The sequence below is a fragment of the Scomber japonicus genome, chromosome 7 (genome assembly GCF_027409825.1).
Source record: "Scomber japonicus isolate fScoJap1 chromosome 7, fScoJap1.pri, whole genome shotgun sequence".
Taxonomy (NCBI): Eukaryota; Metazoa; Chordata; class Actinopteri; order Scombriformes; family Scombridae; genus Scomber; species Scomber japonicus.
Window position 1 is genome coordinate 14001757 of NC_070584.1, and position 19628 is coordinate 14021384.

A 19628-nucleotide genomic window follows, 5' to 3' on the forward strand; every position below is an offset into this window, starting at 1 on the left:
TGCTAATGATGGTTGTAAACCGGTGGTAAGCCAAGGGTCAGGCCTATCTCTGCTGTTGTGATGTGACAGGATGTTTCTTCTTGTCTCACATATCGCTGTTTTGATGGTCGAGATCATAGTCAGAATTGTTCAGAGAGCAAGAGAGAGGTACTGTATGTCGAAGCTGAAAAGATCAAAGAAACAAGAAGACGTTACATGAAGGGTAGAAGAATAAAAGATATGCTCAGTACAGAGAATAAAGAAATCACAACGCTTTTACTTGGAGAGTCTACCTCCTAAAACACAGACCTATAATTAACCTACAGACTCATACAGACAGTGCTACAGCATCTTAGTTTTACCCTTTCTAGATTGTGACTATTGCCGCTCTGTCCCTTGGTGTCTCAGCAACTGTAATTTTGAGGAGTGTGAAGGTTAATGACAGTGACACAACTCTGGGGAGAGCTCTAGTAATACTCAAAGATATCCATTCATCAACAATAAGCTATTAAAGGTATTACATTACTGTTCTGCCATCCAGCAATCTGTCAGTCTACCTCTCGCCCGTTAATGGGAGCACATACACAGTTGACAGAAAGAGCCAGAGATTATCTTATTCCAACCTTTGAATCCTCTGAAATTATATATCCATTAGACACACGGTACTGTGTAAAGAAGATACAGGCGACATGTTTTCATGGTCTGATTCTGATAAAAGAAGAGTGTTATAGAAATGTTTTGTCCTTTTGCACATGCTGCACACACATTTCCCACTAGATAAATATATGGTGTTTCTGAGTGCATGGGAAAATCAGCGTTCTGTGCAGAAAGGTCACTTTTCATTTTTCATTTACTGTGCACTCCCCCTCTTTTCTCTCTCGACCTTTACTCCATCTCTTCTCTCTTTTTAAATATGTGTGATGTTATTACGGCTTCAGGATTTCATGGTGATGCAGAGTCTTGTATAGAAGTACTTTATTGATCCTCCTGGGGAAATTGATGGTCAGGGGTACTGACAGCATACATGTCTTTGATGGTGGGAGGAGACCTGAGCACCTGGTAGAAACCCACACAGACACAGGGAGAACTTGCATACAGAAAGGACCTGGAATGGCTAGGAGTTCCAACCCAGGACTTGCTGTGAGCCAGCAGTGCTAACCACTCACCTACTATGTTGTCTAATCAGTAAATATAACCCAGGTCACTAAAGTCCCAAGCAAAGAGAAAAAAATGTATGCATTTTGACCTGGTGGAGGGAATTCCTACAATGTTTTTACATTAAGCCTGAGAAATAGTGAGGGAATGCTGGGGTTTGGCTTAAGTGAAGGCACAATGCCCAGAAGAGATGTGTATCATGGAGTATACTGTGTGCATATGTACTCTATATGTGCATCTGTGTCAAGAGTGGTTAGGGTTATGGGAATCTAGGACTTCCAACTGTCGGGATCCACAAAGCAGATTAACTATAAGATGGTTTTCAGAAAGGCACAGCAAAACTTAATTTATATAGAACATTTAATTCCAGGAAAGATACACAATCAAACAATGAGTATCAGATGTAGATTAAAACACAAACACAAACTAATCCAAAGCACATGGGTCAACAAATGTTTTCAGTCTGGTTTTAAAACTGTTGATGTCAGAGCACATTCAATGTAATCTGTCTAAATATTCAGCAGCCAGGACAAAGTCACCTCTCCAACTTTTGATTTAGTCCTTGGACTAACCAAGAGGGTTGTTCCAAATGATCAAATAGACCTGTTCATATGGGAGAAGCTGGTACATTTTGTAATTAACTCAAAGATCTGAGAACAGGTGTGATGTGAACAGAGTTGCTCTTTTTTATAAGATCCCTGGCAGCTGCACTTTGAATTAGCAGTAACTGGCCCATACACTTCATATATAGACCAGTGAGGAGGTTGGTTGAGTCTAACAAACATGTAATTAATTAATTAATAAAAGCTGTGTGTCATCAGTGTAATTATGGTAATGTCGCATGTGTTTTTGATTTATGTGGCCTCGAGTTACATAAGGAATCCTTGAGGAACAGCAATGGTCCAAGTATTGACCCCTGAGGGACTCCACATATAATGCCAACTTTCCTAGATTGAAAGCTCTCAAAAGATACAGAAAAAAACGATCTTTTTATACATGTTGCAAGTTCTCAGCCAGAAGGTCTTTCCCGCTAGTCCTCTCTTGGCTCACTGTGGAGATAAATCTACTGGCTCTGTTCTCTTCCTCTCCTCTGTTTCTTTGTCTTTCTGTCCCTCATTCCGTACATTCTTTGGCTTCACTCTCTGTATATCCGATGTGACTCCCCCTCTCTGTTTGAATGCCTCAATTGTCTCTCTTTCACCTCTGTTTCTCTTCATCAGTCCCTGTAGTGCATTATTTTTGTCACTTTCTTTGTCCTGCCTCACCCTCTCCCCATTTTCTCACCTCTTTTTTTAATAGCAGCTGTGTTCATTTCCACCTTTGCCTTAAATCCTCCCTCCTAGCCATCTCATCTCATAACTTATTCTTCATTCCCTGCCCTCCTCACATCCCTGCCGCATACAGCATCTTATGTTATTGCTGATTGAGGGAGATCCAAGCAGCATCAGGCTATCACCTGTCATTGATTCTACACACTCCATAAAGCAGCCTTCCCTCAGCCACTAATATGACAATTAGGCCACTCTCTGGGAAATCTATGTGCTGTCTTTAAGTCTACATAAAGAAAATGGAACAATCATAAAATCCTCCACTGCTTACTTAATATCTTTTCCCATGTGCCAGCACAGTCTCATGTTCTGAACTCTGAAGGTCATCTTGGTAATGTGGAACAATAAAAGCAAAGCAAAGTGGAGCTCATCCTTTAGACTGTGACAAAGAAAACTTTCTTTGAACATTAATTCTCTTTAAAAAACGTTATTAAGTGTTTTAAAGAATAAGCTCAAAGTCTGTGGGGAGTTTTTACTGTCTCTCCCTTACAATAACAAATATTGTTAGAGCTTGAAGCCCTTAAGGTTGTTGTTGGCTCCTGTCCAGTATCTCTTTTTATAGAACATTATTGGAAACAGAAAAAAATAGGTTCCAGTACTACTATGTCATATGTATTGTAGCTCCTTAATATATTACTAACAGTGTACTAACAAAAACAAAAAACAATAAGTGTAAGATAATATTTCAGGTGTTTTTTTTTTGGTGTTTTTTTGGCTATATGGGAACAGGTAAACATAGCACTGACCATGTTTTAAGGTTGATATGGTGAATATCTCAGCAGACAACTGCTGATTTGCTCATCCAGCAGACACAGAGCTACATTTCCATTCATGTAAAGGCATTCTGTCTCTGTGAATGTGACAGATGTAAGTCCAATATGGGAGGATGATCTAAAATAACTCAAATATGGGAGTCTTCAGCAGCTAGACACTCCACTGTGCTAGTCAATGTTGTCTGTTTACTGTTTGGTGCTCAGCAGGTAGAGTACAGTACACAGTATTGTTCATCAGAGTTTTTTGGCTGGGAATTGCTGCCTCTTACAGCTGGAAATCAAAACAGTAAAGCTGTTGGCCAGAAAACCAAATCTGAAACTAAAGGTGCTATAGAGCTGAGAACAACTGCAGAGTTGAGTAATAATTCTTAGTGCGTTCATTGAGGGTGTTACTTTTAAAAGTGACTAGTCACATAATAAAATTACTGCCATTAAAAAGTAACTGGTTACATAACAGTATTACCTTCTGAGAAAAGTAACTTGTTAGATTACTTTTGCATTACCGAAGATGAAAACCCCTTTGTGATTCCTCGCGCATGTTGTTTTAGTCAAGACCTCCTTTAAATATAATGACTCAACCATCATCACACAGCCAAGTCTGGCTCATAATCTGAGCAGGAGTGAGTGAGAGCCAGGTACCTGCCTGCCAAAAAAGTAGTAAAGGTGCGATTTCTTGGCAGATTTTTTCTTGTGGCAAAAAGATAGGCTTCAGTAATGGTTGGTAAAAAAAATAAATGAATAATGGATTACCTTTTTGAAAACATAACTAAACAACTGAGTACTTAATTGTGGACCTAACATGTTAGGTTACTCGTTAAATCAAAAAAGTAATCCAGGTACTCTGGGGGTAACACATTAACGCAAGTAACTAGTTACCATCAACACTGCCCCTTTCACACCCACAACATTATTGATTATAGCACCTTTAATAAATACAATAACTGCAGAAGAAACAATATAATTTGCCTTGTAAAACGATGATCAAAGGATCTAAGTGGAAAATTGAGTATGTGTGAATTTCTTCATCATCTGTGTAGGCTTTTGAAGCTGAACGACCAATGTGAAAAGGGATTATCATACCCTAATGCTAGAGCACTGTGTTCTACCAGTAGTGATACCTCTGCATAATGCTTGACAACCGCTCTGTTAAATATTTTAATCATAAATACCCTAACCACCACTGTGTCCCCATTAATGCTGCTCCATTTCATTACCATTTTCCCTATATGTAGGGCATGCATAATCTCGGTTTTCTTCCAGCCAATTTTTTGTGCAAGTACCTCACGGCTGTGTTATGGAAACATTGAGAACGTACACATCGACAAGACGGGAGCTAACAGAGAGCAAAAGAGGAGCTAATGCATAACAAGATTGTGAAAGGGAAAAGGTAGAGAGACTGAGGAGAGGAGAAAAACGAAAGCCATGGCAACCGTAATAGGTGACAAAAGCATTTCAGAGCATATTAGCGCTTCATTTGATGATGATGTGTTCTATTTGCATGCAAAGTATCCAATCCCCTGCAGCAGAGGGTCACCATCTCTGTATTACCAATTGAAGGCATTTCTCATGTCTCTTATTTGCCATCAAACTATTCCTCCTCTCTTGAAAGCCTCTGTTGTTAGTATGACTGTCTCATAACAGAATCACTCCACATAAGTGCTTCGCTAAAGACATACACACTATTGATTAGCAGAAATGTGTTATCTAAGTTATCAAAACTTATCAAAGTTGGCCACAGTGGTGATCTGAGGTGGCCTTGATGGGATCCAGGGAGACCTTACATCCTTCCCACTTGACCCCCCGCCCCCTTTTAAGACAGCTAAATGATTTCTTAATGACTTTGTTTAGGAAATTACCTGCCTAAACACCCATAATTAAATTGATCCTGGGTTGTTGAAATGGACAAATCAACAAGTCTGTGTTAATCCTGTTGAAGCGAATGAAGCATGGTGAGTTCAGGAGTCCTGTTTCATTAGTAGTAAACAAAGATAGTTGGAGTAGATGGGGCACTAAAGCTCAGAGTGAGGTTTCACTTGATCGGCTGTGGTTTGCATTCTTCCCTGCACTGTCATCACCTGTCGTCTGTATTAACCTGGCACCCAAATAAGGCTGTTGGGATAGTGCCCGAAATCAAGCTGAGTCCCTGAATATGTTTGTCACATCACTGGAAACAATAGTCCCCCATGGTGAAGGAACTGACAAAATAATTTGCCGTTGACAGTATAGTTTTGAAAGGTTTTTTTTAAATCCATGGAGCCTTCACTGTATGCCAGCTTCAATATGATTTCAGTGACATCTACTGCCATTTCAATTTCAAACACAGGGTGCTATAGCACCCGGGGGTTGGATACTTTGGATTAGTGTCTCCTCCAAATGGCAAAATATGTATGTGACTTGCAGTAGGCCTTGTTCGATGATAATGGCATATACGATTGTACAGCTTGTGCCATGCAGCTAGGCTTCTGAATGGACTTGACTGCAGCCATTTGTCATAATTACAGATATTCTGGCTCTGAACCATTGGTGGCCTCCCCCCATGCACACGCACACACACACACACACACACACACACACACGCACACGCATACACACACACACACATACACACACACACACACGCACACACACACGCACACACACACGCGCACACACACACACACACACACACACACACACACACACACACACACACACACACACACACTACACACATACACACATACACACATTCACTTTTATACTTGTATATCCACTTATTCTGCTGTCCCATGAAATTGTATAGCCCAGGGTGTCTAATTATACTAATCGAATGCGTACCGCCTGACATTTATTCATACATTATTAATAGCAGAAACAATAGAATCTCTGATTGGATACACTGACTTCCTTGACTTCTCCTCTTCCTCTTAGTGCTTCTCACTTATCTCTCACTCCATCTCTCTCTCTACTCCTGTGACCTCCTTTCTTCTCTTGGTGACTCTTTCCCCTTCACCTCCTGTAATTTTGCTTGTGGGTGTTGAATAATTAGCATGCCTCCCACTTTTATTCTGATGTCAGCGCAGGGAATTTGAGAAATGTCCCATAAAGATTATGTGTCCTGATAAGGTTATGTCTGGGACTCCATTAAAGAGATGGGCTGCACAATGGCTGTTTGTATCCTTCAGGGGTGAGAGAGAGAGCGTGTGAGAGAGAAACTCTGGAAATGACTGAAGAAAGGACGCTGCTTCCATATTACTATATGGAGTACAATATGTACTCTATGTTGTACTTTACTGAAATCTGTTTTAATTTGATATGTAGATGAATCTATTGTTAATTATTTTACCTAATTATTAGATTTTACTACAGTATATTAGTTATAAATTTAAAACAATATGATGAAAAGTATTTTAACCTTCCTATACTTTTGGCCTGGGACTGTTTGTCACAATTTGAGCAAGACCATTATTACCAATTAAAGGAACATATTTAAGCCAGTCACTGCACTCATTACAGAGTCAGTTTGTGGGCTTTAAGGCTCTTTTCATTTATCATGATCCTGTAATGTTTCCACAATAGTGTGATTCCAACTTTACTGCAACAGTCAGGGAAAGGTCTTTTCCTGTTTCAACATGACAACACCGCTGTGAATAAAGTAAGGTGCAGCTACTTCCAAAATTTTGTGGAAAGCCTTCCCACAAGAAATGAGGCTTTATAGCAACACGTTAATGTCAGTGGTTTTGCAATTGGATTTTTTACTATCAAGAATAGGGATAATGTTGTGTTGTCTACATACTTTTGGCCATGTAAGCTTACATTTAACTTTAATTTCATTGTATTATACTTTAAAGTTTGCAGTTGTTGTGATTGTTTTCACGTTTGATTTTTATTATAATGTGGTAGAAAATGTTATGTATGCCTGTAAAGTCTTCAAAAATCACAGTGCAGTTTAGTTGAAATTAAGTGAACTGAAGGAGTGACTGTGAGAGTCTAAGGGAGACAAAGAGAGGAGGCGTGCATAGTGGATAGGACCGTATGTTCAGCACAGTGTTTGTCTTTGCATTGTTTTACGCACTGTGCATCTGTGACCACAGTAAAATGCTAAGGAGTTTTGCATAAAGAAATCCAACCTTGTATTCAAATGTGAGAAGTTGCAATTGTGCAAGGTTGAAGGGACTGCTAAAGTGCTTTGTGTTTGCAGTGGTGGCAGTGAAAGCCCTCTCCACTTGATTTTCAAAGCAAATTACTCAATGGCACATTCAACCTTAAGCCAACCATGAGATGAAAGGGGAGTTACGGGGTTTTGTAAATTACACTATGTTTGAGAAAACACAATTCCATGCCAGGTTAGTATGGAGAGAGGAAAAATGATGGATAATTATAAATAGGGCAGAGTTGAAGATAGAAGAGCCTGTTGGATGCACAGTGCATTCCACCACACACATGCTATGGCAACAAAAATACAGAAATAACATGCGGAGGTAGTGGCCAGCCTATCGTGCCTTCTGAGGTTTGTGGCAGGAGTCAATAGTAATTCTGAGAGCTTTTCTCCCACGAGTGCTGGAGTCATTGTCTAGATGGATTGTGTAGAGTAACTTAATTTGGGTATCGTTTGTATTTCCACATGAAACACATCCGAGACCTGCGTCTGCTTCAGCACCACCCGATGAAAAATAGAGACAGTTTAGCTCTGCCGTCAGATAGGTGATTTGCGTTGCTGGCAGGCATTTAATTTAAGTAAACCACTCTTCTCTCCATCTTTCAGACTCCTTCATATCCTGCATAATGGTTGATATCTGGAGTGTTATTTCACCTCTCACTCACTGTCTACCCATACAGACTTTCCATTCATCTATAGGCCATGTATTGCCCCTGTCTTGCCACAAATCTCTCCCCCTTCACTATTCCTATGCTGCTTTTTCATTCCTTTCAGATGTGTCATAGGTGCTATAATGTTTGATGTGGTGATATTTGGCCACAATGATCTGGCTGCATTCAGAGTCAGTGGATGACTTAATCCTTCACTCTTAGCAGACTATGTCTCTCCCCCTCACATCAGGGTGAAGGGTTAGAGATGCTCTGGGAAGACAAAGATAGCACATCAGTTGAGAAAACCAGCCAGCAAACCAGTTAGTCAGTCAGTGATTGAGTGAGTGAATGTTTCTAGGTGTATGTTTACGTGTATGTGTGTATCTCACTCCTCTGCCTCATTTAGCAACCACTCACTCCTTTTCTGTCTATTTTTTTTATTTCCACAGACTCTACCGTTCTGTTGCTATGGCGACCATGGCCCCTTCCTTCCTATTCCTGCTGTGTTGGCTGCTCCAAACGGCCTGCTCGGCATTCCCTGAGGAACCAGGGCCTCTCAACTTCATCCCAACTGAAGGTACACTGACCTCCTGACTTTCTCGCCATCTACTCCCCTGCATGCCTCTCTCTGAGGTCACGATGTGTGAGGTGCGGGGTCGCACCTTAACATGTAGAGTGTTGAAGTGGGGGTGGGAATGCAGGAGGCTTAGGGTCATGGTGTGGGTTGTTGAGGTCAGACAGGCTCTCACACGAAGGGTGTTGACTAGTGTCCAGTTCAGGAGGTGTGGGGTCACTCTCAGGAATGAGAACAGAGTGTAGGAAGGGACTCTCGCATTCATGACTTTCCCACACACACTCAGACCCTCCAGAGACACAACTCCTGACACACTCAGACTTTGAGTCTCCATATCAGCTTGGCAGTCTCCAACATAGACCAGACCTTGATTGATTGCAGTTCAATAATATTGATTGATGGCTTCCCAGCTGAGTCCAGACCCTTCTCGACATATCAATACTGAACATTTGAGAGTAGAGGTTGTCAGGCTACTGAGAGCTACACCGGAGTGGCTGCATTAGACTCAGCTTACAGCAGGTATAGGTTATAGAACAGGTCATATGGATGGATAGGCAGGACAGAGACGAAAGTGTGGAGGTGGACAACAATAAGAGAAGAGAGTGAATCACAATGGGTTCCAGGATGGAGTGATGTTGATATGAATGAAAAGAATAACAGGATGAGACTAGAGCAATAAATGACTAAATATAAAGATGAATAAGAAGAGGAAAATAGATGAATAAACCAGAGGGTGGGATATAAAGAAGTAATGGCAGCAGAGAGTAGATGAGAAGCTGTCAGTTGAAAATACTGTGTCGTTCACCTCTGTCAAGGTCAAAAACAGAAAGCCATCCTGCTTTCCATAATAATAATCAGATTTATATGTAACTTCTGTCTGCTTCTCTCTTCACTGCTTATTATATATTTCTCTGGATCTTTGCACAACTGCTGGACAATAAAAGATGCTAAGAGTGCTCTGCTACTTTCATCTTTGATTTTTCTCCCCCAAAGCATTCCTTCCTCAATGTACAGAATATCTTGTACTTTGGAACACTAAGAACATTTTGTTTCACCATTTTGATGTTTTTTTTACGTATGTCTGTGTCCTTAAATCAGTTGGCAGAACATGCCTTCCCAAACTTGCCAACAAAAAGCAGCATGTAAATGAACAATTCATCAAGAGTGAGTTCCCATCAATCAACAACAAAAACTTGTAAATATTAAATTTGGCATAGAGTACGAGATGTAGATCAGACATCAAGATTATTTGTTTCTTGTGTCTTTATGCTGCACTGCATCTAATGTAGATGAGACGCTGTATGAAATGGCAGGTTTCAAATGTTGTCTCCACTTCATAATGAAAATCTGTTATGACTGCTGAATTATCATAAACAAAACAACAACAAAAAAAACAAATCAAAATATACTTTTGGAAGGACGGTTGAAAGGTTGGGAAGAGTAATTGTGTGTTTTTGTCTCACTCACTGACAGTCGTGAGACGGTATCCAGTGTTCCTGGGCCGACCCCACCGAACATGGCTAAGACAGGAGCCTCTACACATCCAGAGGATGCTCCAAGTCAATCGGACACTCTACATTGGAGCCAGGTACAATACATACATACACATACACACAAACATTAAAAAACATATAAGCAATTAATTTATGACTATATATAAAAATAAGCTTTGAGAAATGGTAACTGTGTGTTGTCCTTGGTTGTTTACACCTCATAAGTGCAAATATATCTCTGTCAGAGTCATTTAATATCTGCGGCAATAATATCACTACATTTGTTGCCAAGCAACATGAGAAACATTCATTAGCATAACATTCATTATTTTAAAGGACCAGTGTGTAGGATTTAGTGGTATCTAGCAGTAAAGTTGCAGATTGCAACCAAATGAATACACCCTCCCTCACCGTCCCTTTCAAGCATGTGGAATAGCCTACGGTGGCTGCAAAACTCAAAAGGCCCTCTCTAGAGCCAGTGTTTGGTTTGAGACTGTAGATATATGGCGGTGCAACACGGTGACCTCTGTGAAAGAGGACCTGCTCTCTATGTAGATGAAGAACTCATTCTAAAGTAACGAAAACACAATGATTCATATCTTCAATTCATCATAAAATAGAATGGTAAAAGTGAAAAAGTAGTACTAAAACATACTTACAATACCTTTCTGTCAAGTCTGTTCCACCACTAAATCTTACACACTGGTCCTTTAAGAGACTGTGCCTGAGCCCAAAACCTAAATGTACTGATAAGTATATGCTATTATAAGTAAGTGTTGTGTGACTTTATGAATGACAATAGTATTACATAAATATGTCAGTTGGGTAAAAGGTTCATATGTTCAACACTTTGGTTAGCATGTCAACATGGTAACTATAACTCACTGATGTCAGCATTTAGCTCAAAGGAAAGCTGTCTGAAGCACATCCGAGCATAATTCACATCATAATGGAAAAACAAGATTTTCACTGTGCTGGTGCTGGGGAAATCTGTGGAAGACAGGGGTCCACATGTTTACACACTCACACAAGCACAATCCTAGAACATTAGTCTTTACTAACCAAAGCCTAACATTTTTACTACCTCTGTTTGTATTAATATTCTATTGTACATGAATCGGCTCAACTATCAAATTAAATCAGGGATAACAAACAAACTGCAATATTCAAAGGCCTGGCACATACTTCTTAAATTATTCTGCCTGATTAGACCTCTTCTCAGGTTGAAGTTGTTTGAGAATAATGAAATGCCACAAAACTCCATGTACTTACAAGAATGATAAATGATTTAGTTGTCTCATTCTAACAAGAGGATTGAAACTAAACAGAAAGTCATGACCACATAGTCATGAGTAGAGTTCACCCACAGAACAGGGATCCATTTACCAAAAGTTTCTGAAGGCTAAGATGATGCCATAGCAATGAAGAAAATATGAGGAAAATTTAGGGGTCAGCTGTGGCATTTTAATTGCATAATTTAATACACAACACTTACTGTATTACTAGCCAGTCACAAGTTGTCACGGTCTGCTGATCATGTGTTGATGTGATATTTGCAGACTTATAGGCAAGACTGCAAACACTTGCTATCAGTAATTATAAAACAGCAGATACTTAGACAGCATTTTTGTAACCAATCTGTTAGAGTAGCTGCATCTGAGGGCTGATATTTATCTGAGCACATGTTCTCTAGTTTGGTGTCCATATGATAATGCCCCCCACATGTCTGTCAGTCTGGTGAATGTGCTGATCCTGGACAGTAGTCCTCATGGTCAGGAGGGCCAGACGAAGACAGCCTACTCAGCTGTGCCAGGTTTACACTGTTAAACTGTTTGCTGCTCCCTGGAGCCATCCAGGAGCCGACCTGAAACAGACTAAGCTAACAGAAAACATACACCTCAAGATTTACTGCCCATGTTGCCCAAAAATTAATTTAGCTTGAAACATACTTTAAAAAAAGAAAGAAAGAAAGAGAGACACAGTCAGTTTCCACATATGGCACTGATTATTTTCTGTAGTGGCAGTCTCAAAGAAGATTGAAGTGCTTTCCAATAAGAGACGCCACTGTGGTCCAGGAAATGACCCAGTCCCTGGCCTCCAGCTGGTCTAACCTCACCACAGAGAGTTGGTAGTAAATATATCAAACTATGTAACATGGTTCCAGCCATTCTGTCTGCACTGAGAAGGTCTATAAGCACACACATGCATGCAGTCGGATAATAAAACTGCCCACAGACAACTATGGCTACTGTAGTATGTAGGTCTACTTTACCAGAGCCGAGAGGCAGTTTGAAAGATGTTCAATTTACAGCAGCAGAACATTTTAACTGAAGAGGAGAGGTTAACTGATACGAAAGTCTCAGCCCACCGGATGCTAATGAAATGCTAGACTGACAGCCACAATGGCGAGAGAAGAGAGGGCGGGTGTTGATGGCAGCAAGAGAGATACTGAGAAAGAGGGTTTCAAGAGTATATTTATATATGGCTAATAGTGTTTGTGTCTGTCTAGAAGGAAACAGATCCACGTGAGTGTGTGAGCCAAAGACAGCGCAGCAGGGAGGCAGAGGTTTAAAATGTATAATGTATAAATAAGTACCTGTTTGGTGGCAGGTATGACTGCCAAAAGCTGCTACAGAGTGCACGGCCTGATAAGACGCCTCGCTCATCCCAAAATCCTGTCACCATTAGCATAGCTGCTGCTCAGACTGCAAGCGCTGCTAAATCCCTGCCCCAAGCACCTGCTGAGTGAAGCTACCTCTCCCTGTCCTCTTTCCATCCTTGCTAAATGAAAGTAAACTATGTATTTGGCTGGTGGCAGGTGGAGTAAAGCTCCTTGCTGTGCTAAGCCCCATTTCATTGCTGTCAAGATGAGCAGCTGTGGATCCTGTGGTCTTCAGCCCTCAGATAGATCCAAAGGGCTAATCCACACAAATATAAAGCAATTGGAGAGTGTTTACCTTTGGACAAGATGACCACAGGAACAAAGCCAACTCTTTATGAAGTGTAAGAACTTTTTGCTGTGTGTGTGTGTTTAGATTTCACCTTAGCTGGAAAAGGAAAGTGTGCTGACTTACTGTGAGGTTGGAGGTTGCTCAGTTTATTGGCCCACACACACTGACCTCTGAGGTCAGCAGAGGTCAGACAGCGGCCACAGCTACGTCAAATGCCTCATGGCAGACGGGGAGAGAACGCTCCTTTGTGGCAAAGACTTGGAAGCTTGGGAGCTCAAGCTGCCAGACTGTTTAACTGTCGAGCGACTGGAAGAGCATGCAGACAAGGATAAGTAGGTGGGGAGAGACACAGGCACACAGGTGAAAACATCCCACACGGACAAACAGCATAGTCAGTATTTCCACAGTACACACTATAGGAGGATAAAGCATACACTCTGGAATAATATTACCTTTACTCTGAAAGGCGACTGTTTCAAATTTTGTCAGAAAGGAAAAAAATCTCTTAAAGTATTATCAATAAGTTTTTCTGAACAGTACTTCATTTCTTTTTCTTTTTTTTCTTTTTTTAAAGATGATGCTTTTATTTAATTGTCTCAGGTGTTTGTCATTTTATTCTTTTCATGATTAGTTGTTGATGCCTGTGGCTCGATTACAGAAAGGTTTTGTTTTTTAATTGGTCTTTGATCAAAATATTTCTTACTCAGTGAACTTGGTTTTACTACCTGCTTTTCAGTTTTGAAAGCACTGCTAACTTTAGTCTGAAATGGGGCACATACTTACTCAGGCATATATTCACAGACACCCAGGTACTCACACACATGCTACACTCCCTCAGTCAGCAGAAGTGTCAGGGTAACTGGGTGGTCAGCTCAAATCTTTCCATTTCGATTTCATCCAGTAGAGCAGCTTCTCCTTGCAAGCTCAGAGAGGCTCAGCGCTGCACACCGAACCACAGTATGGCAGCTAGCCAGAAGAAGAGCAGGAAAGCTGAGAAGAAATATTGAAAAACTTGGAGGCTTAAGAAGTCTTGACCTTGAGTGTGATGTTCTTTGACAGGAGAAAGTTCATGAGCTGGTCAAGGAAGAAATTTAGGATATGTGTTGATAGTCTATCTTGATTGTGTGTTGACTTTGTATTAACCAGGTCAAAAGGGTTCTGAGACTTTGTGAAGTAACAGCTCAGGCATGTGCACATTCCTACATGCATATCCATACACAAGGCCAAAGAGAAAGACATAGAATAGTAAAACTGGGCTGTATATGCTGAGGTCTGTATGTGACAAATATGAGTCATGCTCAAAGTTGTGTTCACATCCTGCAACATAAAGAATAATTAAATCTTTATTTTAGTCCATCTTTCGATACACACCCCGAAACCTAACCTTCCACTACAAGCAGTATGGATTAAATCCACTAACACACATATAAACAAACAAAAACATACAGGCCACAGGCTTTGCATCATTCAAATAACCTGGAGCAGGCAAGAGAAGAGAAAGAGAAGCAGCAGCATAAATAATTCCCCCTCCTCTGCACTATCAGAGGCAACAGCGCTGGCTGGCAGCCACTCTGACTAGGAGGCCTGTTGCTATATTCATTATGTTAATGCTGAGACACTGCTGAAGCAGCCTGGATGAGATTATGCCTCACACTCTGGCTCACTCCACTGTTTGGAGAATGCTTAAACTCTGACCTGTTAAGCAGGGACGCAGCAAGCAAGTGTTTGGTGATTTCGCACTTCTCCGCCACTTAGTCGTTGTCCTGTTCCTGCAAGGTTGGATAGCCTATGAGTGGGAATCTTCTAACACACCAGCAGGAAGTGAGAATGAATTATTCAGGAGAGGAGTAACCTGATGGCTTTTGGCCTACCTGCGATCTCGTCAAACACACACTCTAATAGCTCTCTCTTTCAGAAAAACATGCAAAAACACACATTCAGGTTGATATGAATGCCCAAGCACTTGGATGCTACTGTACATGGATGCCCTAACACACGATAACTCCCTTCCCCAGTCAAAGAAAAAGGAGAAACCAGGGGAGAACATGCAGCACAGATGGAAGGCAGAGCTGGATCAGAGATGGGATCGATACTGCTGCAATAACACAGCTATGGCAGATTTACAGATTAGCCTGTTCAGAGCCCAGCCTTTTGCGTAGATGAAGCCCATGCTTCAGATCCATCCCAGCAGATACCAAGACCTTGATCAATATGCAAATGTCAGCTGTTAGCCGCCTAGCCCAACTCTCATTTAGTAGGAATTTTCGCAGGAACGTCCAAGGTTACTGCAGAATTAACAGGAGATTAGCAGTGTGAGAAAGCAGTGTTTGGAATATCATGAATACATGAATGGTGTCGGATTTTGGACTGTGTGTAGGCAGTGTGTGGGGGTACACAAGCAACAGTATAACAACTTGAAAAATCATCCATTAATTCAATTTTAGGCTTTGAATAAGACGGATAAGCAGAATTTGGGGCCTTGCAGAAAATTCAATGCAGCAAGTCAAGTTTAATGAGCAGAGGCAAAAGGCGAAGGGGAAATATGAGACATCATTATGTAGTCGGGTTCCATTTCTCATATATATTGGGAGAAATAGAAGATGTTGTAAAGCGGTTCCCTAATCTCTGTGGGTCTGATCAACTTTAAAGGAATAAGTGTCTCTAATGTGAATGCATTACATATCTGCACACGCTATGGCAAGATTATACATGAGGTAGACATTTATTTAGCAATAAAAACCACATAGTTTCAATATGTGGTGGAAATATTCATACTCTCAGTGTTTGTATTAAGTGTGCAGCCTGGATTTTATCCAACAGAAAATCTACATAAACCTGCACTGTCCTGAGCTAATAATAATATCAATGCTATGGAACTGGTATTCATTGTTTTACTTGAATACCAAGTGCCATTTCTTTCGTACATAATCCATGTTACAATCTCATAATGTTCATATTAAAATATATTTTCATTAAAATATGTGTCAAATAATGAAGTAAATGTATGTAGAAGTGATCCTTGTGGACAAAAACCACAGGCTTCAGACTCCTCTGAACATTTCCGACGTCAGTTTCCAACAGTTTTTACTTTCATGGTCACATATTGTCACGCCATCAAACATTATGGTCACTGTGGCTGTTTCTGCTTGTACTATTCCTTCCTGCATTATTTTGACCTGATCCACTGATATAAGCGCTCCAAATATCTCCATACATTGTTGAGTCGTCCGTTTTTTAGTTCCTATAACGGAGATTCTGACACAACTGTTCCTTGGCAGCATCCTGAAGCTGGCCGATCAGAACTGAGTGGGCTCATAGGGAGGGGAGCTTTAAAGAGACAGGAACACAGACTGCTTGTTAAGAGACAGAGGCTGAACTGAGGGGTTGCATAAAGGGCTAGCATAAGACAAATAAAGATTTTTTTTTAACTATGAGTGATGCAAAGCTACTCTAGTGGAGTCCCAGAATAAAAATACAGAGCTGGAAATTCATAATAGATCCCCTCTAAACTTTGGATCTTGCTACTGTATGTTGGCTGACTGCCACTCTCTTTCTCTCTCTCCCTCTCTTCAGGGATGACCTTTTCCGTGTGGAGCTGGACATCGTTGCAGGAGATGAGATGTTCTACAGCAAGGTGAGCACCTTCAGGACAGATACACATAACATTTACATCTTCTAGGCAGATGTTTTTCTTGTAAGTAGACTGAAAAATCATTTTCTACAATAGAGACTAACCAGTAGTATGTCTGCATGGTTTTTATTTTGTAGAAAAGAACATGGGAGTCAAACAAGAATGACATCAGGATTTGCAGGATGAAGGGCAAGCATGAGGTGAGACGTTGTTGTTTAGCTGTTTCTCCATATTCTCTTTCTTTTGTCAAATCTATGTCTCTCTCTTTCCACCTCTCTTAATTCAATTCAGGCCAATGAGCTTGATTTTTCTATTGAGTGTTATTTAAAATAATGTAGTCTACATGTTGAAACACTGTATCCATGTGGAAAGGCATATACTACTATAAGAGCTCTAAAAGTCTGTATTAAAGAGCATAAAACAATAATTAGAACAGGAAATCTGGACTATGTACTGACCAGGCATTAAAAAGACCTATGTTTAACTGACTTTGAAAAGGTAAGTCATCAGAGGAGGTGATATCCAAAAATATCTCTCCTCAAGAGAGGAGGCAGGTTAAACACAGTGGTCGCTACAGGCCCTAATGACATATTTACTTTTAAATTATTTCTATAATCTAGTTTGAATCTTGATGAATTATGAAGTCGTTGTATTCCTGTCATTTGTACTAGGTTGCACATTATCAAAGTCACAAGCCTCAGGTCTGCTTTTGCACCTCTCATTTTCCTCTTGTGTCTACCTTAGAGTTAGCTCACTTTTTTGGGTTAGCTATGTTGAATTAGGTCAGCATATTACTTGTTTGTATATAAGTGACTTGCTATGGAACACTAACTATCTCATACTCTGAAGAAGGCCTTGCAACAGCAATGATATTTTAATAAAATATGAAGATCCACAAACTTTGCTTTGATGGTGTGCCACCTTTGATAATCTGATTTATATCGTTGACTGTGAGCACCCAGTTTCTCTATCTGGAACGCACACTCGCTGTATTTTTTGGAGCAATGTTTATTTATCATATGCTGAAAAATGCAGAGCTATTTACATGCAGTTTAATAACAATTTGAAAATAGCATATTTAATTGCATCATCATGAATAATGAAAGAAAGGACACTTTTACTATGAGATGTGTTTGTTACCAAAAACAGAATTCCATCTGTATTTGCAATGCTAAGATGTTTTTGTTTAGTCATTTATTGATTTTGAAATTGTCATATTTTTTACATACATTTCTTTTACATGAAACATTTTCTGAGCAATTATACAGCTCACTCCGTCATTTGTTTTAAACCCCAGTCAACAGTGTCTTCTTGCAGCCTGATATCACACACAGGTTTGATTTTGGGCCACAAAATCAGTTTAAACCAATAAGCATTTTTGCTTTTTTTGTGTGAAGCTTGGTAAAACCCCCAATACACCAGTATATCAGTGAAATACATTGAAATCATGTCATTTCTAAGTCATGTCTCTCTTATTCTTACACACATACATGCACACACACACACAAACCATGTTCCTCTTATTTATGGCATGCTTTCTACCTTTGTGCCTGGAGCTTTTGTTTTACTGTGCCAGTCATCTGACTGTCATGCCTGCTGGCACAGCCTAAAGGAATCTCACTGTCCCTGCTCACCAAACCTGTCAAACACACACACACACACACACACACACACACACACACACACACACACACACACACACACACACACAGACACACACACAGACACACACACACACACACAACACATCGATCGGAAGAACAGAGCCAGTCCTTCCTATATAGATCTTGTTCATGAGTTAGTTGCGCAGTCTGTACCCTCAGAAAAAATTCAGGTGGGCTTTGAGGAAGAGCACCACCAGCCCGCAACTGAATGCCATATTTCTTTAAGTAAAAGCAGGGTTTTTAATAATGGCCAAAAACTGCCCACAGACATGAACAAGGGCGAAGCAGGGAGATGCAATATTGTTTAAATATGAGGACAGTGGTGCTTATTTTAATAATACATCAACACTACATGTCATGAGCATGGGTAACCAGCGTAACTTGGCTAAGCTTGTGACCAAACATCCATGAGCCTGCTACCCACAACAGTCCAGGTGGAACTCCAAGTGGATTACTAGAATTATTGTTCCACACGTTGCAGTAATTAAATTACTGGCAGTAATAAAACTTAAACAGGGCAAACAGAAGCAGATCAGAAAACCAGGAGGCTTCATGTAAAAATATAAGCAAATGTACTTGTCAAACAGAGGCAATTACAAATAAAGGACTCTCTTTAATATAAGTCAACTTCCAATAAAGGACTGGTACCCTCTGCAGTTGAGGTAAATAAAGGCTTCTGTCACTATTTGTGGAAATACAGTGTGTCTTATATCTCTAACATACACACATCTCTAGCTGCTGTCTGCCACACATAAGCATCCTGTATTCAAAGTCTACACGTGGGTGTGTGCAGTGGTTGTGGTTGGCACGGGAAACATGGGCTCTGTCCCCTCCAGGCAGAGAAAAAAAATGACTTATTTAACACACTGAGAGAACACCTGACATTAAATCTGTGAGAGACAGTGCCAGACGGAAACACAATGGAGAATAGAGGGACAGAGACAAAAAGCTGGGCTGAGAGGAGGAGGCGAGGGGGAGAGGAAGGGTAGGAGAAAAATGAGAGGAGAAGGGTGGGGCTGACTGAGATATGAAAGGTCTTCTTGCCCCTAATGACTGTGCTGCTTGGTAATGCTGTGAGTCACACAGCAATGTGAGGAAGATAAAACCACTGCCAGGTCCTCACTGTCAGCTCTCTGGGCTCAGATGCATATGAATGGACGTACTTGTGTGTGTGTGTGTGTGTGTGTGTGTGTGTGTGTGTGTGTGTGTGTGTGTGTGTGTGTGTGTGTGTGTGTGTGTGTGTGTGTGTGTGTGTGTGTGTGTGTGTGTGTCTCTGTGTGTGAGAGTGAGTG

General features: G+C 40.6%; 1 protein-coding gene across 1 annotated transcript in view; it reads left to right on the forward strand.

Moving 5' to 3' along the window:
- The window catches only part of sema6bb (sema domain, transmembrane domain (TM), and cytoplasmic domain, (semaphorin) 6Bb), a 117224-nt gene that overhangs the window by 47011 nt on the left and 50585 nt on the right, over positions 1-19628 (forward strand). The window contains exons 2-5 of the mRNA XM_053321811.1: positions 8473-8600; positions 10071-10185; positions 16615-16675; positions 16810-16872. Of these exons, the coding sequence (XP_053177786.1) occupies positions 8492-8600; positions 10071-10185; positions 16615-16675; positions 16810-16872 (348 nt within the window). The 5' untranslated portion in view covers positions 8473-8491. The remainder of the gene's footprint in view (positions 1-8472; positions 8601-10070; positions 10186-16614; positions 16676-16809; positions 16873-19628) is intronic.